This window comes from Pantherophis guttatus, chromosome 2 (assembly GCF_059756535.1).
Source record: "Pantherophis guttatus breed Tessera chromosome 2, ASM5975653v1, whole genome shotgun sequence".
Lineage (NCBI taxonomy): Eukaryota > Metazoa > Chordata > Lepidosauria > Squamata > Colubridae > Pantherophis > Pantherophis guttatus.
Window position 1 is genome coordinate 183,842,372 of NC_142064.1, and position 21,867 is coordinate 183,864,238.

Genomic DNA, 21,867 nt, shown 5'->3' on the forward strand with positions numbered 1-21,867 from the left:
GGTTGTATACTCCTGTTATCAGTTTGTATAATCTCTTCATAAAGGTGCTAGCAAGAATTGTTTAAAAGGAAAGAGAAACTGACAAAAAGTCGAGATTCGTTTACTCTCTTGTTAAGAATGAATCTGGCTTTTTTTTCCTGGTTTAACAAAAGATGATTTTAAAAAACTGATTTAGGATGCTATCTGAGCACAGTTCCTACAGTCATGCCAACACATAATCCAGAAAAGATGTTGTACAGTATTTGGAGGGTTATCAATAAGGTTGGGTCCTTATTATAGTGGATCTCTTAAAGTTGGTGCCTAACCAGTATCATTGGGATCTTAGAAAGAAAGCCCAGTTGCCTTTTGAAAAATACCTTGGGACAACCACGACCTGAATGATTGAGAATCTCCCTATACACTAGGATCTTAGTTTGTTTCCTCCAGTTGGAAATTCTTGTACTTCTTAATATCACTTGTCATTTTGGTGGTAATTCTGTGATGAGTAGAACTGTGTTCTGCTACTCCAAGCCAATAGTTCTGCAACCTGTGGTGAGAGAGAGCAGATCTTTCTACCATTTGGTGCACGTAGTTTCCTGTACTAAGTTCCACACAGTAAGGCTGAATATTTCCCGGTGCTTTCTAATCTTTTGTTTTGCTAGCACAAACTACACTTCTCTAAAAGGAAGTACAATAACATTTTAAAAAGAAAATAACATTATTTACTTTTTTCTTCCTCCCCATCTTGCCCTCTCTTTTTAGAAAGAAATGGGATGATGCAAGGGTACAAACTCAGCTTCAGCCTCCAAATGCAGCTTACTAAACAGCACTATAAAATCATCCTGTGTTTTCCCAAAAATAAGACCCTGTCTTATATTTTTTTGGAATCCTGAAATAAGTGCTTGGCCTTATTGCCATGTGCTCAAAAGCCAGATTGGGCTTATTATTGGGGGATATCTTATTTTGGGGGAAACAGGAAAATAGCCAACATATTCCTGCCTTTCCAATGTTGTCCTCACTCAAGCACACCTTGAATGTTTATGTTGGGCACAAATGCCATTATAAACTGTCTGTGAAGATATTATAAACAGAAATCTAAAAAGAGAAAGCAATAATGTAGACAACAAGCCCTTAGAATTTTCCAGTAAAGCTCATTCAGCCCACAACACTCATCACCCGATGTAGGCTTTGCAGAAGATTCAGGATGGAAAGTACCGCCACGTCTCTTCAAGTAAAGAGAGGGTTATATATTACATTTAGAGTATTAGACAAAGATGGGGAGCATATGGTCTTATGCTGTACTTAAGTAGATTGGTTAAGTTTATTCAGTAAGGCTGTAACTAACTTAGCTATTCATCTGTTTGTATATGTGTACCTCTGTTTATCACAAAAAGTTTGTCCTAAGTATCCCTTTTTGTTAACTGGAGAAAAACTATTTGTGGATAATGTGTGTAATCATGACTGATTGTCCCTATGCCTTGGCAGATTACCTGGATACTGACCTGGGAAATGAGGCAGTCTAGAGAAACTCAACAAGGATTTTATGCATTGCCCTCTCTTGCCCGGTACATTGCTCATTCCTGCACATTTTGGCCAAATTAAGAGAGATAGCCCTGAGAATTGGGTTCAGATAACCAAGGAAGCAGAACCAGATATCATTATCTAAGATGAGTAGGAGGGCCAATGCTGGTCAGGACTATTTTCAAAAAGCTTTCAGAACTGATGTTCAAACTTTATAGAGACTGCTGGGCTTTGCCTGGCTTAGTTGACCATATTCAAATCAGTAATAAGATCTAGTTCAGTTTTCCTCTAGTAAAGGGATCTCCAAACTTGTCAACTTTAACACTTGAGGACTTCAGTTTCCAGAATTCACCAGCCAGCATTGGTGACTGAAGAATTCTGGGAGCTGAAGTCAACAAGTCTTAAAAGTTGCCAGGTTTGGAGTACCCTGCTCTGTAACCTGTATTAGTCTCTAGCTAATCAAGACAGCAGCATTTGGAAAACAGTGTCCTAAAAGAGTTCATTTGTCTAATTTGGTTAAGAAATGAAGTGCCAGATGCAGAAGAAGTAAAGTATTAGAGACTGTCTGGTAGAAACTCAAATTTGCTTAATTTAAACTACTTCAGTGTTTGTCACCCTTCAACTCAACTCATGCTATCTAGAGAAGTTTATTAAAAAGAATTACTCCATATAACTTGAAGAGCTCTACATTTTCAGTTTACAATACAATCCATTTACAATATTTGGACGCCAGGTGATAATCATTTTGCCCATATATCTTTGATCCATCCTGCTTTAAGTTGTTAAAATACTTTGAGCCATTACATTACTACCTTTTGCTCCACAGCTCCACTTCCTACTTTGGATGTTCTGATAGTGAAGGCTTTGAACAACATGCTCGTTTATGAATTGCTTAGAATTGTTTAAACTGGACAGACATCCAGTTTAATCTTGATGCTTGCTGGTAAATGGGCTGCAAACATTCTTACATATACAGATGTAAGTACATCTAAGTACATATGCAGATTTGAATACATATAGCTTTTAACTGCTTAGCAACTTGGTCAGAAACCAGTGGTGGGTTGCCCCCGGTTTGGACCTGTTCGCAAGAACCGGTAGTAAAACCAGCGGGAGGCTCCGCCCACTGACCTGGATGTCATCATAAGTGATCTGCATATGCACAGAAGCTACCGCGCATGCGCAGAAGTACATGCACATTTGCAGAAGAGTGTGCGCATGCACAGAAGAGCATGCGCGCAAGCGAAGCAAGCGCAATTGTGTGGGCACGATGCGAACCAGTAGTAAAGGTAAGTAGAACCCATCCCTGTCAGAATCCTAATGTAGGAATCTGCCTCATCCTGTAAGCTACTCAACTATGGTTTAGACTGTGTTCCACATGTACAAAAATGGTAATTTATGTCATACCAATGGCTTTGACAAAAAAAAAGATGCATTTACCTTTTCCCTGTGATCCCTCAACATGGTAGTTGTTCAGTGATGGGTTTCAGATGGAGCTGCCTTCAGATTTAATAAGAATATTTGATTGCTGCCTTGATCATGTAGTTAATTTAATTAATTCCCATAATTGCATATATGTTTTGACATTACATGACACATTTTAGTATGTTCTCATGTACCAATTACACCAGGTTAATTATTTGGTACAATAATCGTAACCCAAAATTGTTCTTCCAGGTGTGTGGAATAGCACTCATCCATTTCTCACATGAGGTAATATTCCTTTTGCTTATATATTACAGGCCATAAACAGGGAGACCGGAGCCTTAGCTGCTGCCAAAGTTATTGAGACCAAAAGTGAAGATGAGCTGGAAGACTATATAGTGGAAATAGAGATTCTTGCTACTTGTGATCACCCACACATTGTAAAACTCCTAGGATCCTTTTATTATGACAGCAAATTATGGGTAAGCAGACTCTACAATGCAGTGTTCTTCTTTTTCAGGTCATTATATTTATTCAAGAATGTTAACATCTTGCGAGTGTACAAGATTGTGCACAAGCAGGTATATGCCAATTATGTGTAGCTTGATCTTCTTGAAGCTATTTATTGAATACCTTCATATAATATTTTGCTTACAACATTTTTTCCATAAATATGGCTAAAAGTTGTCATGTGGAATTCATATTTGTTTGTGGTCCTGCTCCATGCTATTAATCTTAATTTGCATTGAGACAGACCTTCCTTTTGAACTACCAGTGTTTCAGAGCTTCCTTGTGCCTATTCTTACAAATCTCTATGCATTTCTGCATAGAAAAATGCATCTTTTTTTACAGCTGAACTTTGTTTTATTCAAACCGATGAAATTCTGGTGGGCTCAGACTTTGAATTGTTAACCAGATTGTAAATTCTGACTAAATGCTGTTTTATTTCAACAAAGCCATAAGCTGGTTCTCAATATCTTTAGCTTACAACAAGGATCATCCTTCACAGCGTAGTAGTTGGGACTTTCTAATTGGGTGATTGTTTAATCAACAGAAGTTTCTCATTTTGAACTTTATTGCAGAAAAATTTCTAGTACGCAGAAGGCAGACTCTACATTGCAAGAGGAACCTTGGCAACTAGGATAAGAACAAAATCAATCTTCTGTGGCAGTTATTTATTTAAAACCACTAAATTACACTCTTCTTAAGTAGAGAAAAGTTGCAAGATATGTCGAGGAAAGGAACCTCCCAAGTTCACATGAATACAACTGAAAATAAAATTTGGAGATCTCGGGTGGGAGTTAGTCATATGGGGCTTTGGGGAGGAAGATATTTAAGAAAAGGAATGAAGTGGGCTCTTTGGAAAGACTGATAATTCACAAACCACCCACCCTCAACTGACCACCTTCCATTTGGATTCGGAAAACTTTTTCCTAGAAAGAACTTCACATTTAAACAAATGCTCTGTTGTTCAGGATTTCTTTAAAGCGGTAAAGATTAGCATGTTTTATCCTTCTCTAAAATGACGACATTCTGAGCTGGGGTGCAGTTGGGAGTTGTCTAAAAGCAACTTAAAAGATAATGGAGCAGAAACAGGCAAATTCTTGTTCACTCAATTTTTCATTAGTTATGGTTTTTTTTCTTGCTCCTAACGGAATATCTTTGGCCAATGGTTTCCATATTTTGAGTCATATGCTATCTCCGTGAGCTGCTTTTGCTCAGTTTTGAACCAGATTTTCATTTATGAAGATTTTTCTGGTGTATTTTTATTTTGTCATATCTTATTAGGTTTAATATATCTTCCCTGGTCCAAAAAACTCTTTATTACAATGTCCATTATATTTCTAATTGATCCAGTGATTTACATTCTTGAGCTCTATTTCTTTTTCAGTTATTTTAGCTGCCTTGCTTAAAATGATTTCACGCATAACCCTATCTTGTGCTGTTTCTCTGCAGATATGAATATTTCACCATAGTATGGAAATCCTAACAGGGTGATTTTTAAAATCAATGTGCATCCTAGATGTGATGTCCCTATTGTAGCTTTCCGTCTAAAAATATTAGTATTGTATATGAATACAAGTTCCAGCTGCCATCACTTACACAATTTAAATTGAATTAAATGCCTCAGTGGAGGTGGAATTTTTATATGTGATCATTGCTTATAGTTTCTCAAACTTGGCAACTTTAACATGGGTGGACTTCAACAAGCACCAACAGGGGAATTCCAGGGGTTGAAATCCACCCATTTTAAAGTTGCTGAGATTGAGAAATACTGAACTAGTTGGAGCCCCAATAACAGACAAATGGACAACATCCCTATTGGATTTTCTGCAACTGTTTCTTCTGTGTTTAGGTTTAGTTTACAGAAGTGGAACTTCAGGAACTGGAAGGCTAAAGTGCAGGCATGTGCTAAGAAGGAAGGAACTTTACAGTTCCCTGGAATTTTCCAGATGTCTCTAAATGATTTATTTTGAAATGTTCAAAAGGCAACTATGCTTGACACACAAGTTCTGACATGTGTCTCATGGGCACGAATCGCCAAGCCTCTATGAAGTGTTTTATTAATACAAATTGTTTTTTTTAAAAAGCTGATTAAATTAGTGAAGTATATTAAAATGTTCAATTTGTTGATTAAAATATTTTTCTGGATTGAAGTGGATATCCATTCTGAGTAGGCATCCCTCAGTTTAGAAATTTATTTGCAATATAATAAAATAATGAACCGTCAGTTAAGATGTTGATTGCCAAATGAAGGGTCAAAGAAACACAGTTTATATGCAAATAATAATTAAAAAGTTAAAACAGCTTCCACAAAGGCAACGTCATATATGAATACTATACAAGTAGTCCTCATTTAGCAACTATAATTGGGACAAGCAACTTGATAATTAAGTAAAACAACTGCTTTGAAGTGAAACCATGACTGGCATTATGGCCTTACTTCAGCTTTGCTTTACAGACCTGCATTGATCAGAGTTACTTTTTCATCACTGTCATATCTGTAAACAGTCATTGTCTGATCACTAAATGAAAACTATATCACCCTCCCTACATTAATATTATGAATAATAATTTCAACACTATAACCTCCAATGCTATATTTCTGAATTTATTTATTGCAATAAAGGGAGAAAGTGACATTTGGAAGATGTTGTTTAAATTAGCCCTCAAGGCTGAGTAATTTTATTGGCTGAACTCACTCAAAGACATATGAGCTGGCCAGAATTAAAAGTATGAACTGTTGGTCCTTCATACCATGCAGTGGCAAACATAGTTTAGGACAAAGTATGTGTCATTAAATATTGAAGATAGTTTATAAGAGTTTGGAAACCCAAATGGGTGTAATCTATTCAGTTTTAGACTGCAATGCTAGATTTATTATTTTCTGATTTTTTTCCCCCTCCACCTGGGACTGTTTTCACTTTGTCTTCCTCTTGTAACTTGCTACTTGGGCTCAAGGGTGACATTCCCAGTTTGTTGTTTCTCCTAGTTGGTTATTGTGTTTGTTTGTTCAGGAAAAATAAGGCATTATGCTTAACATGCTGGTGAATGGTACTCTTGTATTGCAGAAGAATGATAGCAAAATGGAAGCAATCTGTTTCCCCAGGGAGTTAGCTATTTAAATTCCACCTACTGAATACTTGCGTGCCAGACAAGCTGCTGACATTTAACTTCCCCCACCCCCCAATTAGAATGTCTTTAGATTCTCTGAAGTTACCCCAAAGTGTGATGGCTTTATGAGATCACACAGATGCCTAGAAAGTGTGGGGAAGGCATTTGACATTTCTGCCAGACTCAGTTCCTGTTCAGTGACAATGAGGCAGGGATTAGTGACCCAGAGCAGTGGAAAACAGATCTCCTCGCTGTTTATACTATCAATCACATTAGACATGGGAACTTTTACAGTCAGATAGTCGGGCATTGCTAGGCATTTGAAAGATACAGGACAGAAGTCTACCAGTAAATTGTGGAAATAACAAAATGAGCTCAAAGTTGCTGTTCAGTTTCTCTCCTTTCCCTATAAATACACCTATAGGTCTCCAGGTTTTGGAAACTTGAAAAGTTAAGAATGCCCATCCCTCAAATAGCTACTGCATTTCATATATAAATGCAGAGACTGGAGGAAGAAAAACGCAGTCTCCTAGAGACAATTTAAGACCCAGAGATAGTAGGGGGACAAAGATTCAGAGGAAGAAATAAAAATCTCTGAAGATAGTTATAATTCTTTCTTCTTTTCCTTTACTCATCCTCTCACCAGCATTCAAACTTCTTTCTAAATCCTTTTTGCAGATCATATTTCCTTTCACCCTCTTCTCAGATGCTCCATCACAAAAAAGAAAAGAAAAGAAAAGAAAAAAAGAGTAGCTTTCACCTCTGTAGTGTGTAACGAGAAGATCAAGTGTTTCCCATTTCTCTTATAGGACAGATCATTGAGCACAGATGGGGTTGCAGAGCTGTTACAGCAGGGCTGTCAAATTTGTGGCCCACGGGCCAGATGCGTCACACGGTGGCCACGCCTTTGCCTGGTTTAGCAAAGGGGAAAAAAGTCACGATACGTCATGTGATGACATCATGACGATGTGAGTTTGACACCCCTATGTTACAGGATGAGTGTCAACTCGTAAAGCATCCCTGGCCTGCTCATGCTTTAATTAGGGCAGCCTTTGGAACCCTGACAATGAGTCCATTTAGAGAGTGTAGTTCTGCATTCAGTCTTTCAAATCAAAATCTTCTTGATGTTTTTACTTGATGCTTCCTCTGCCAAACTGCATTTCATCTTTGTTTTAAATAAGCACTTGGTACCAGTAAAGCAGATTGTCCTTCTGTAGTACTGAAACCATTATTTCCACCCCAGACCACCCCAACGATGCCCTTGAAGTGATGTCCCGGTGCCTGGAGGCCATGCGGGTCTGGATAGGGAGGAACAGGCTTCAACTCAACCCTTCCAAGACCAAGTGGTTGTGGATGCCGGCGTCCCGATATAGCCAGCTGGTGCCATCGCTGGCTATTGGGGGCGAGTCATTGGCCCCCATGGAGAGGGCTCGTAACTTGGGTGTCCTCCTGGATGCACGGCTGTCTTTAGAAGAGCATATGATGGCCGTGGCCAGGGCGGCTTTCTATCAGGTTTGCCTGATATGCCAGTTGCGTCCCTTTCTGGATCAGGACTCCCTGTGCACGGTCTCTCACGCCCTCGTCACCTCTTGCCTGGACTACTGCAACGCTCTCTACATGGGGCTCCCCTTGAGGAGCACTCGGAAGCTCCAGCTAGTCCAGAATGCAGCCGCGCGGGTAATTATGGGGGCGACATGGCGCTCCCATGTGACACATTGCCTGCGCGAGCTGCACTGGCTTCCAGTGGTCTTCCGGGTGCGCTTCAAGGTATTGGTTCTCACCTTTAAAGCGCTCCATGGCTTAGGGCCCGGTTATTTACGAGACCACCTTCTGCCACCGATAACCTCCCACCGGCCAATTCGCTCCCACAGAGAGGCCTCCTCAGGGTGCCGTCGGTCAAGCAATGTCAACTGACTGCCCCCAGGGGGAGAGCCTTCTCTGTGGGGGCACCCACCCTCTGGAACGAGCTACCCCCAGGAATACGACTGATCCTGGACCTCCGTACCTTCCGTCGAGCTTTAAAGAACTTCCTATTTCAGCAAGCTGGGCTGGCTTAAAATTTTAATGGGTTATTTTAAGGGTAATGGGTTTTAATTTTTTGGGGAAGCCAATTCGATTTAATTCTGTTTTTAAATTATTTTAAATTTTATATTGTATGTATTTTAATTTTGGCTGTTCACCACCCTGAGTCCTTCGGGAGAAGGGCGGTATACAAATTTAAATAAATAAATAAATAAATAAATAAATAAATAAATAAATAAATAAATAATCCTCTTTTTGGGGGGGGTTGGTCTTTCTTAGCTTGTGCAAGTGCCAGTGTTGTGGGGAAAGACCTCATATAGCAACAAGTTGAGTGGGGTTATCTTGGTGTAAGACACATGGTAGATTATTGTCATCGTTACACCAATCATCTTGTGGGTGACCCACTCTTCAGAGAACAGACTGTAAGGATAGTAGACACCAAAGGTATTCTAGTCCTTTCACCTAACTCCAAGTCTTCCCCACAGGTAATGTCTTTGTCCCTAGAAAGTGTGACCAAATTTTTCAATTCATCCTCTCTACCTTTATCAATTCTTCTTCAAATCTGGGAATCAAACTTGAAAGGTAAAATTCAGGACAGATCTCCCTCATGTCTACTTCTCTGGCCTGTTCTCTGATGAACTACTAGGATGATCAAAACTAAGGACCTTTGTTTTCACTGGTTTCAAGATCATTGTGACTGTTGCTGATCATTTCATCCATATTCTGTTTTCAGACAGCATTGCTCTCTAATCTGTAATGTGTTTCATGCTATTCCATTCTTCTAGAATATATTATTGGCCTCCTTGGCATCGAAGCAAATGAATGGACATGAATTCCCCTGAACTAGTCTAAATTAAGTATACTAAGAAGACCATTCTAACTTTGGCCTTCTATGCTGTATTTCTTCTGAAGCCTGCTATATACAGTAATTGTCTTTGAACCAACCATATGACAGGCAGCTTTGCTAGCAATGCTCTTTCATTCTTCATTCTTTCTTTTCCTGGCATGCAAAGCCTGTTGCTTGCCCAGAAATTACAACCATCCCTTAGTTAGGTCAGCATCTGCTGAGGCTCCTTAGTCTCAGATTTTTGTCTGCATCCACTGAGCCGTGGAATTCACCCCATTTATCTCCTATGCTGATCCTTTTGAACCTGATGGTTTTGTATCTGAAGATTTCTCAGGCTATTGGATATCTCTCGTTGAGACCATCCCATAATACTCAAGTTTGGAACCAAGCACCCAGGTCTTTCTACCAAGAACAAATAGATAATACATTTTTGGCCTTTGAGGTTCAGTGGTCTTCTGAATGTAGTTATCAGGCCCCCTAGCTAGAACTTGGCAAGATAGTAGGCTCCTTGCCTTGAACTCAGCAGAATTTTCCCTCAGCATGGTATGTCTGTCTAAGAAATTTAAATTCTATCTTAAGATGGAGTTGCTTTAAATGGTTGGTTGCAGGGGTGAAATGCTCCCGGTTCGGACCGGCTTGGGCGAGTAGGTAGCGATGGCGGCAGGCAGTTCGGAGAACTGGTAGCAAAAATCCCTGCCCCTGCCCCCCATGCCCAGCTGAGCCGCGCGATCATCAGAGCCTTTTTTTTCTTTTAAATGGCTCTGAGAGCCCAGCTCTGACGATCCCAGCTCTGACGATCTCAGCTGTTGCCTGCTAATCGGTAGCAAAAATCCCTCCCCCTCTCCCCCTCAGCTTGCTTACCTTAGCTGCTGGTTGCAACACCTTGCTGTAATCCCTGCAATCCATTGCATCAGCAAGCAACTGAATCTCCCTGCCTGCAATCAAGCAGGCAGAGAGTTGTGGACTTCAACTCCCAGAATTCCTCAGCCAGCAAAGCAAAGCTGGCTGAGGAATTCTGGGAGTTGAGGTCTACAAGTCTTAAAGTTGCCAAGGTTGGAGACCCCTGTTCTATTGGGTAAGTTTTTTCCCCCTTTGGGAACTTTCAAAAAAATAGTTAATTGGGGTTTTTTTTAGTTGTTCTTTTTTTAGACCTAGCCATTTAAAGTTTAGGAAGTTTTAAATTTAGCTGCTTTTATATAAAAATAAAAATAAAATAAAATAATATTTGTGCAGCTTTCTGAGATTTTGTGTGTTTCTGTAGTGTTTCACTCTAACTACGCAAACACACAAAATCTCACAAAGCTGTATGTGGAATTTTGTGTGCGTAAAGTGTGAAAGTTGGTTTTTTGGACGTTTTGTGGCTGTGTGAAGTTCCTGCTTGTTGCAGGGGCCATTTTGGATCTAGCACAGCTGCTTTTACATTGTGGGTGAGCCAGTTGTGTTGTGTTGTGTGTGTGTAAAGTGTGAAAGTTGTTTTTTGGGGCTTTTTGTGGCTGTGTGAGGTTCCTGCTTGTTGCAGCGGCCATTTTGGGTCTAGCACAGCTGCTTTTATATTGTGGGTGACCCAGTTGTGTTGTGTTGTGTTTTGTAGGTTAAAAAAGGGCAAAGAAGTGACATTGACTTGGCTACGCCCATCTGACCAACAAGCCACACCCTCCCAGTCACCTTACCACCAAGCCATGCCCACTAATTAAGCCACGCCCACAGAACCGGTAGCAAAAAAAAATAGATTTCACCCCGGGTTGCCCTCTGTGAACCTGTAGTGGAGGCCCTTCCACTATTTTAATTAGTGCATTTTTCCCACCTTTGTTATGATTTAGCCAGAATTTCAACTTTAAAACTACTAGAGGATACAACCGTCTACCTTAGAAAAACTCTAGTTGCCCATGTAACTACCATAGCAGAGAACCAGAATACCAGTTAATCTAATATATTATTGTTTCACCATCCATCATTCCAGCTTCCAATCTTTGCCAAAGCCAATTTCTGTGCCACTAACTCCCTGCTCCATCAATAATAACCTTAGAGTGAAAGAGGATGGGAGGAAAGGCAAAAGTCAGGAATGGGAGGGAAATATAATTCTTGATTATGGCTTGGTTGTATACAAAATAGCTCTGAGTGCAGTTCTCCTTTTTTTAAAGAACAGAATTGAATCTTTATTGGACAATTCTTCTCAGTCATCCCAAGTTTTAGATCTGCCATAGGTTACCTTCTGGGAAATGCCTGCTTGCCTGCCTGCCTATCTATAGTATCTGTCTGTCTGTCTGTCTTGTTTGCTGCCTATTTAAGAAACTTTTAAAAAGCAAGGAAAAGCCTGTTTTTTCCAATTCTTGAATCTTGCATTCTAGAGAACTCTTTAGATGATCTCAGTACGGGTGGGAACAATGTAGAACAGGGGTGTCAAACTCATGGCATAAGTGTGGCATCACATGATGTATTGGAACTTTTTCCCCCTTTGCTAAACCAGGTGGGGGCAGGGCCAGCACCTGATGCATCTGGCCTACGGACCGCGAGTTTGACACCCCTGATGTAGAATAAGGTATCTCTCAAGTAACTTGAATCCCAGCTGTTTAGGGCCTTATGGGTAAATCTTTGTATTTTTCCTGGATAACACAAGCATGCTGTGATCTCTTTGCATTCTGGGGAGGGAGGGGAATCACTACATCAGGCCAGTGTAACTGACTTGTCTTAAATGTTTCTCAATCTAGGAAGACCCCCCCCCCTCAAATACAGCACCCTTCAATGGGGAAGTGCCACCCCAAGCAAGATCAGAGATAAGATATTATAGATCTGGATGGCCCAAATACCCATAGCCAGGGCCGGATTTAGATGAAAAGAGGCCCTAGGCTATTCCACTTATGAGGCCCTTTCACCTATAGTGAAAGTGTAATTTTAATTTTGCTAACAATTTGAATGTAGGCCCCTCTTGATCTTGAGGCCCTAGGCTGAAGCCTAGTTAGCCTATAGGAAAATCCGGCCCTGCCCATAGCCACTCAATCTTGGTTGAGCTGAGTTGAAGATGGCTTCTCACCATCCATACCTACACAGTCTCTAGGCACTGAGACAGAACCTTGGTAGCATCAGTTGACTGGCCTGGGGTTGAAAGATATACTGCAGCATACTGATGTTTCCAAACTCAGCAGTTTCATGTAGATGTTGAAAAGGATTACATAGAGCAATCCATTCAAGAAATGTATATCTTGGTTTAAAGAAAGATGGAAATGGTATCAGCAGTTACAGAATTGTGAACGTGACTTTGAACATTTGTGCCTTTAATTTGGTTTGTTGTTTTGCTTGTGGTTGTCATATAGTTAAATAACTTCCTCTTATTAGGAGACATTATGTTAAATGACCATTTAGTAAAATCTAGACTAAGAGACCAGAATGTAGAAAGCTGCTTGCTGTATGGCTCAAAATAAGGCAAACTAAAGCAGACAGGTCATCGGTGTTTCAAACAAAAAACAAAAAAGTGTTGCGGTCTATCTCTGAGCTGTGATGGGGATTGTTTTCATCAGCTCAGAAAAAAAGCTCCTTTAATATCAGGTTTTTTATTATTTTAGAATCAACCCATTTGATTCAGTTTTTTCTGTGTGTCTCATTGGAGTTTTCTGCAGTATAGATGCTGGAAAAGAAATGTAATTAGAGCCAATGTATAGATTGGATGGTCAAGAAATATAATTTAGTGCAGGGGTCTGAAGTTTTTTTGAATCAGAGTGCATGTTTTAATTTAGACAGTGTGTTATGGGCACTGGAACAAGATGGTTATCTTGGTGGATTTGGCCAAATTTTTAAAAAGCCTATTTACCAGAAATCAAACAACACATTGGATTATGGTCTCCCACCTTTTTATAGAAGCTTTTTGAAAATGGAACCTTGAGGCTAGTGCTCTGCAACATGCTAGCTTCTTAATTGTTGTTATTATTGTGGAAGAAATACTATTTACCTGCAAACAAGAATTGGTGAGGCCACAAAATAGACAAAGTAATTGAAAATTAAGAAGATAAAGTGCTCTGGCACTTTAGAATTCAAATAGAGAAGCATGTGTTGCACAGCACCCCAGACTTAACAATTATTAACTCAAAGAGTCACAAAAACATAAAATCAGATGGAGCAGGGACCTTGGTAGGTACATTTTATTTATATATACATAATTTCTGAAACTACTTGACTTCATAACAACTCTGGGAAGCATATCATATTAACCACAATTTGAGACAGTATAACAGATAGGAAAGGGTGATAAGCATCCAGAGAGAGCAATAAAGTCCATATAATGAGTGCAAAACATTCCCATATGCCACTCCCCCTAGGCCAAGGCCTGGGAGAGAACTTTTTTTTAGGGTTACTAAATGAGATCAGGGTACAGACTAGACTCGTAGCTTATAGAAGCCAGTTTGATACATTGGTGAAGATCCTGGCCCAGGAACCAGGAGACTGAGTTGTAAGCCTCCCTTAGCTAACTGCATGATTTTGGACCAGTCACACACTCCCAGCTCAATCCACTTCACAATGTTGTTATTGTGGGGAAAACTGAGGGAGGGAGTATTATGTAGAGTGCTTTAAGCTGTACAAATAAAAGCAAGATATCAGTCTATTAATAATATGGATCTCTAGGGAGTTATTGTTCCAGAGGGTGGGCATTGCAACAGAGACAGCATAATTCCTGGGCTCCATCAAATGACCCAGTTTAGTCAAATGGATTCCAAAACATGCTAACTGATTCACCCGACAAGCAAAAACTAGAGGAGGCAGAAGGTCCCTCAGATAGTCAGGTCCTAGGCCCGTGATGGCGAACCTATGGCATGGGTGCCAGAGGTGGCACGTGGAGCCATATCGGTGGGCACGCGAGCTCAGCTTCGGCACACATGCGTGTGCCGGCCAACTGATTTTTGAGCCTTCTGGGCCCACCAGAAGTCAGGAAACACACTGTTTCTGGCCTCCGAAGGGCCTCTGGGGCGGTGGGGAAGGCCGTTTTCACCCTCCCCAGGCTCCTAGAAAGTCTCTAGAGCCTAGGGAGAGCGAAAAACAGGCCTACCAGGCCCACCGTGCCATCACGTGCGAAAAGTGGGGGGAGCATGGGGGGTGGGGCACATAGAATTATGGATGTGGGCACACGTGCGTGTGACCCCACCATGCTCCCCCCACTTTTGGCATACGATGGCAAAAAGGTTAGCCATCATTGTCCTAGGCTGTGAAGGCCTTTCTGTCACAAGTGCTCCATTGGAGACCTGAATAGTAGTGACTTGATCGTTTAACTTCTGAAGGAAAGTATGAAACTCTTAATGTTTTGAACACAAAAAGCGAATTGTTACCCCAATATTTTGGACATGATCTTCTAGAGAGTGGATTTTGAGATAGAAGAAATGAAAATGCAAGATTCTTGTGTCAAAGTAGTATTTTTGGAAAGTTGGTAATTAGAATTTAGTTCTGGGACAATTTCAGTAAAGCTAACAGAACACACCCAGTAATATGCAACTATCTCTCATTCTGTCTCTGGCACACACACCCTACTTTTTAGTGTGCTTCCCCTGCAGGATTAATTATTGAGAGAATTGCCAGTTTGTAAGAAAAGTGACCAAAGGTCATGAATTCTTCACACAGGAAGGGTGGTTTTCAGCTCTAATCTTTGCTTACTCGGCAGTTAAATTTCCATGCCACAGACTTTAAGCCTCTTTTGCTGAGAAGAGTGAAGAGTGGGTTAAGAAATGTGAAAGGATGGATTTGATCTCTTTGGAGTGAATTCACAAATCTGTCTCCAAAAATGCAATGGCGAGCATCCTTTTTAAGAATCTTAACAGTCTTTCTAAGAGCACCTGACTTCTTATCTAATGAAACAGTAACACTCCTCTATTTATTAATCAAGGCTGATTTTCAAGATTCTGGTGCAAATCCTTTATGGATGGTATAGATATTGATGTTTCTACAGGAGTGGGAATGACGCCCAGTGCAGAGCTACAGTGATCCTAGTTAGCTTCAGTTATGTGGTAACTATCCAAGAGTGATTGGTCTGGAGAAGCTCTTGTTCCCAGTTTTCTAATCATGTTCCCCAACACCCATACAACTCAACCAGTTCCAAAGCAGCTTTCAGCTAGTCATCTTAACATAACAGTAACAGAGTTGAAAGGGACGTTGGAGGTCATCTAGCCCAACCCCCTGCTCACACAGGAGACCTATATTAGGGATTCAAACCGCCAAACTGCTGACCTTTCTCATCGACAAGCTCAGCGTCTTAGCCACTGAGCCACCTACCACCTTGTTTCTTTCTTTTTTTAAGTTATTTGTATTCATAATCTACTCTAGTTTATGATTAAACGCTTATCCTTGAAAACAATTCAATAAATATTTTAAAAGGAATTGACAAGTAATAAAAAGAGAAATAACAAATGTGACATTTGTCACCGCTGGGCAGTTCTACTACATGGAACTTATGTTTGTAAGGTTTGGAATATCAAGTCTGGCTTGAACTCAGCTGTGGGACCTACCAATATCATTACATAAGACTATTTCTTCTTTCTTTGTTTTCTTTTTAAAATCGCTTTTATTAAAAATTACTTATAAAATTAAGAGTATGTGCTGTTCAGTAGCTTTTTCACAACTGGAAAAAGAATGCTGAAGCAGATGGGCTGGAGATGATTCAAGAATCCCATGCCAAATTTGTTCACCATTTTAAGGCTTTACAGAAACCATCTGGTGTGCTGCCTTTTTAAGACTAGTGATCAAACATTGGAAGGCAAATTTTAGCTGATAGATGAGGGCTGCCTAGTGCCATTGAGCTAAGGAAAAAAAGGTCATGAAGTTAATGTGCTAATGTACATGAAAGGTTTAGATGAGTCCTAGGAATAACCAGTGTGAACAACTTTTAGACCTTGTCCTTCCCGGGGTTTCGTTTAAGAAAAGGCATCAACATTGCTACTTGATTTGAGTAGTGAATTGCGTTATTTTCTATTTGTTCCACAGTAACTAAATCTTGTTTCTTTCTTCTGTTGAATTTAACCACACAACTTGTATACTGTAGCTAGCCAAGAGCTTAAAAAGGGAAGTAAATGTCTGTTTAATATTGTTCTGTAGAACGGAGCACTCTTAAATGTTTATGTTTGGGACTGGAAGGCAAGCCTTGTTATTGGATTTCATATAACTAAAGCTATTACAGTTTCTACTACTACTTAAATAGAATTTCTGGACCTCAAGAACAATGTGCATCCTAGCAGCTTAAACGACTCATTTTCCACCCTTAGTATTACATGAACTGCACATATATAATTTTTCAATTTCTTAGATTCACAAAGTCTTGCCTCCTCCCCAACATGCTTCATGTTCATGCCAGCTTTTCAAACTTTTGGTCTAACTTTGTTATATTAAATATATTTATTTCTTGTTTCTTTCCAGACCTATTTTGTTACAGTAAAGGAAGACAGTGTAATAACTAAGTCAGACAATATTGATCCATCTTTGGTTGGTGTTAATCATTTTTTACCTTAAAAAAAATATTGCATCAAATTGTATCCAAGGTAGAGTTATATCTCTTTTCAGCCGTGCAAAATGTTGCATTGAAAAGAAGCAATTATAGCATGTATTTATATATGATGACATATTTATAAGATTCATAAGCCAACTCATTCCAGAGACTCTGTGGAGTGTACAAAATCAAAGAAATACAGTTATAAACAGTAACAAACAATAATGGTGCAGATCTTCTTATCTTCAAAGGATTTCCATAAATGCAAGTTTTAACTATTCTCTGGAAGGCCCTAAGAGTGAGGAGCATTCTTGCTGTTCAAAAGGAGGGGAACACTGATAAAAAAAATGATCACTTCCATGCAGCTACATTGGGCAATCAGATGTATAAGATAGATAGAAGAACTCCATCATGAAGATACATAACAAATTCACATGTGTGAGTGTCTCAAGCAGAAATGAAACTTTTTAACATTCTTGGATGGAAAGGAGCAAGACCTATAGTGAAAAAAATATATTTCAGTGCAGGAACTGGAGTAGTTGTATGAAGTGAAGATAATCACAGATTTCTAATTCAATTGGCCAGTGCTCATTGACCTACTTTAAATATTTTGGTAGTATAAATGTTTTGCTTTATCATTTACAGTGTCTGCTAGTAAGAAAACAGATTATCTGGAAGTAGTAAATGAAAATGGTTTATAAGCCAGGCTGTCTTTTAAGTTAAGAAAAAGTCTCCAAGTTAAGCTTCTCTCCTAATAATTTTGCAGACATAGGTATGAGTTTACTTGGCACAATACAATGTAGTTTGCCATTTTCCATTTGTTTTGTTTTTTCAATTTCTAGTACAGTCTACAGCTCCTGATGATTTCCTATATAAGTCCTAGCCATTCTGATACTGCTTAGCTTTTTGAGATCAGCCAAAAGTTGACAAACAGTTGGTATTTAGCTTAGTTTTTAGGTTAGTAATCCAGCTAAGCAATTTTCAGTTATGGTGTATCCATAGTATACCAGAGAGGAATGATTCTGCAGTGATTGGTTTTCTTAATTGACTACATTTCAAGCTTGTATGAGGGGAATAAAATGTGAATGAAGCTTGCTTTATTGTTCATTACAGGTCACAGATGCATTGAACATATCAAAATAAAAGACAATAAACTACTAAAATGGCATAGGGACAATTGCAACAGCACTTCATATAACCAGTAAGAGCAATCCCAAATTAATTTACTGTTAGCAAAGCATAAGTTCTCCAGCTACAGATGCAAACAGTAGGGTTGTTTGGGGACTTTGGTCTGCCAAGAGGAGCTTCACTTAAAATTCATATGAACAACTAGGGAATGGCTTAATGAGCCATGTTAGCAGCTCTACAAATATCTCTATTAAAAAAAATCGTAGCAGACCAAAATGTGGTTCATTTATTCAGTATTCCCAGACTGACAGAGTAAATGCTTTCTACATTAAGGGTTTTCTGGAATCTGTTTTCCAATATGGTTGATGATAACTTTCAAACTAGAGTAATGAGAAAACCTTGTAGGATTGTCCCTGGTACAAAAAGTGTAGGCAACCAAGGGAAGGAAGGAATTTGTGGGCATGCCCAGTATGCCCAATGAGTGAAGGAATGAATTTTTGTGCATGTTCAACACATATAAAATGTTGCGAAGTCTCATCCTTGCTGGAGACTTGGAGATGGCACAGGAATGAGCAAATATTTTCCCTGGTTTGTGGGTTTAAAGAATGGTTAAGTGGTAAAAGGGATGCTTGAAAGAACCGCAGAGACTTACAGCGTCCACTTTACTCCTTAAAATCTGATTCAAAAGATGCAGCCCAATTTAGAAGGTTGGCATTATTTTATGAGTGTACCTGGGAGGAAGTCACACTTCTTCTTCTGCCTTGCCTGGGTAATTATGTCCTCTAACAAGTTGCAGATATTGGCCTAGCTGGTTCAAATTCCACTTGCAAAACAAGCAGTTAATTAAATAAAACCTAAAATGTCATATACAGACATTTAAAGTATTCTGAGCTGCACGTCCAATTATTTGATATCAAATATCTAATATATCAAATGACACAGCCAAGACCAACCAGATCACACACCACCTCATTTGTGGCCTAATATTGGGAGAGGTGGGAAATAGGAATTTAAAGCTTTTTGAAAGGCTAACAGAGTTGGGAACATTTGAAATCCATTGCAGAGGGGAAATTGCCAAAGGAGGGGCACTGCCCCAAAAATGGCACAAATCCTATATCCCATTAAATGGCATTGCCTTATGGAAGAGATCGAGAATATGCCCACCTTGTGAGAGCAAATGGGATAGGCAGAAATAATTGAAGATAGACAATTGTGTGAATAATCTTGTCCATTATCATGTGATGTACAGATTTATAAGCAATAACTTTGTTGGTTCAACTCAGCCTTTTATCCATGACAAAGGCATTCCTTTTTCAACCCATTTCTGGTTGAAAAAGATCTCAGTATTACTTGAATATAAAAATAATGCTGGAATTGTTTTGGTTCAGAGTATCTTTTTTTGCAATTAAAAAAATTCATATTCCAAATGATCATGCCAAGAAATTAAAATGTGTGTCTGATTGGTTTTGACTAAAGGGAGGGCATCAAGAAACATATTTCAAAAGATATGATAATGACAGATACAGAATATTTATCTAAATATCCTATTAGCAGAGTGGAAGGTGGAAACTGAACAACAGCAAAAACCTGAAAACTGATAGCTCCTTCAGCCCCTCCCTCTCCAAACACTTTGAAGGCAAAACTGTGCTGAGAATTGATTATTGTTGAAATAACCTAAAGCAGAAGAAAACATCCAAATAATATGGTGAATTGTCTAGGCTTTCAAGCTATTACCACATCTGCTATGACTGCTATCGCGTTCTATTGTCAAGTGCAAATATCTGGAACAATCCTTCAAGCAGCAGTCAAAATCTCTAAACCCATGAAGAGACAATGTGTGAGCCTTAGCCATTTTGGACAGAGACATTGAGACACATTGGGACTGGAGGGTTTTGATTTCTAAACTAAAAGGAATAACTGTTGGGCACGTCTAGCCCAAACTATAACAATACTATTGTTTCAGTCTAACTCAAAGACAATCTAATGTGCTTTGAACGTATTAATAGTTTTGAAACAAATTATTATTTTTGTTAAAAATTACAAGGACTGTAAGATGATTTGCCTTGACTTTAACACAACATTTTTCCTGTGTTCATAGGAGGAAAGATAATCTCTTTAGTTATTCTTGTATTTGAATGAGCATCTTAACACCTCGTTACAATATTTCAGAAGCAGCAAGGAGTCCAGCTCAGTTGTGAAAATGTTACTGAAATGCAACTTTATTTTGGAGAAGAAATAACTGAGTGAAATTCGTTATTGTTGTGGTTGTTTATTCAGTGATTCCAGGTTTTTTGTATATAATTTTTATATAGTTATGCGTGTATACAAATATCAGATATATGTATGTTTTACATAACTGATTTGTTCATTTTGCATATTTTATGAAATAAAATGTATATCTTATATAAATATCATTTCTGCCTACCCATTTAAATTATTTCTTTCTTTCTCTTTCTCTCTTTTCTTTAGATTATGATTGAGTTTTGTCCTGGTGGAGCTGTAGATGCTACTATGCTAGGTAAATACAATGAAGTTTCATATTGTCAACCTTTGGAGTATGTTGATAAATAAATAGGTACTAATCTCTGCATATAAAGTAGATCATCCCATATCATATAGATTATTACAGCTTGTGCATAAAACATTCCCATAATAAGGTTCCCCTCGCACATATGTGCCAGTCGTTCCTAACTCTAGGGGGTGGTGCTTATCTCCGTTTCAAAGCCAAAGAGCCAGCGCTGTCTGAAGATATCTCCATGGTCATGTGGCCAGCATGACTAAATACCAAAGGTGTACAGAACACTGTTACCTTCCCACCAAAAGTGGTCCCTATTTTTCTACTTGCATTTTTTACATGCTTTCAAACTGCTAGGTTGGCAGAAGCTGGGACAAGTAACGGGAGCTCACCCCATTACGTGGCACTAGGGATTCAAACCACTGAACTGCCGACCTTTCGATCGACAAGCTCAGCGTCTTAGCCATTGAGCCACCACGTCTCTTATTCCCATAATAGCCTGACAATAATCATACAGGAAATTCAGTAGTAGGAAGATATATGCCATTATAAAGAAAGCTTATTTTCACAGCTTTCCTTAAAATACAACAAATCAGGCAAACCGATTAATGTGCTTTATTTTTGAGATCAATCTGGGAGTTGTGGCTTCATCATGAAGAGTGAGAGGTGGCCAATGGTGAAAAAAGATAGAGCAAATCTATTTTTTTTAAAAAAGGTTCTTCTAGTGATGAGGTTTAATTTGCTACAGCTGATAATCTTCCTGATAGGAAAGAAAGAGTTTTGTGTTCTTCAGAATTTTAATTGCACAGGTTTATTTTTCCCCCCCACAAATCACTTCCAGGACTGAAAAGGTGCTTTTAGAAGAAAGCCAAGTGAAAGAATCAAGCAATATTTCAAATTAAAACTAAAAGTTCAGCTGCCGCCCTTAAGGCAGGGAGTAATGAAGTTCTGCTTGCTTGGGCATAGAAGTTGCAGATCTAAAGCGAGGGTCCTCAAACTATGGTCCCCAGGCCACATGCAGGCCGCCGAAGCCATTGATCCAGCCCATGCAGGACCACAAGGCTGCCCTGCCCACATCTCCCTGCCCACCCACCAGCCCCCATCCTTCACATGAGTGCAAGACTTACCTTCGCGAGCCCCGCAGGCTGGAACTGGAAGGTAAGGCCAACAATTTTGGCCTGCAGAGATGTTTTGGAGGCGGGGAGGTGAAAAATGGGCCTATTTTAGCTTGTTTTTGGCCAAAAAATGGGCCATTTTAGCCAGTTTTTGGCCTGCAGAATGCTTCTGGAGGTAGAAAAGTGAAAAATGGGGCACACAGACATCCCGGGAGGCCAAAAACAGGCCATTTTAGCCTGGTTTTGG

General features: G+C 39.4%; 1 protein-coding gene and 1 long non-coding RNA gene across 5 annotated transcripts in view; one reads left to right on the forward strand and one right to left on the reverse strand.

The window, feature by feature from the left end:
* Window positions 1-21,867, forward strand: part of STK10 (serine/threonine kinase 10) — an 81,035-nt gene that overhangs the window by 24,605 nt on the left and 34,563 nt on the right. For both annotated transcript variants that reach the window (XM_034405553.3, XM_034405561.3), the window contains exons 2-3: window positions 3,240-3,404; window positions 20,460-20,508. In XM_034405553.3, the coding sequence (XP_034261444.2) occupies window positions 3,240-3,404; window positions 20,460-20,508 (214 nt within the window). The remainder of the gene's footprint in view (window positions 1-3,239; window positions 3,405-20,459; window positions 20,509-21,867) is intronic.
* The window catches only part of LOC132710946 (uncharacterized), an 81,482-nt gene that overhangs the window by 10,283 nt on the left and 49,332 nt on the right, over window positions 1-21,867 (reverse strand). The window lies entirely within an intron of this gene.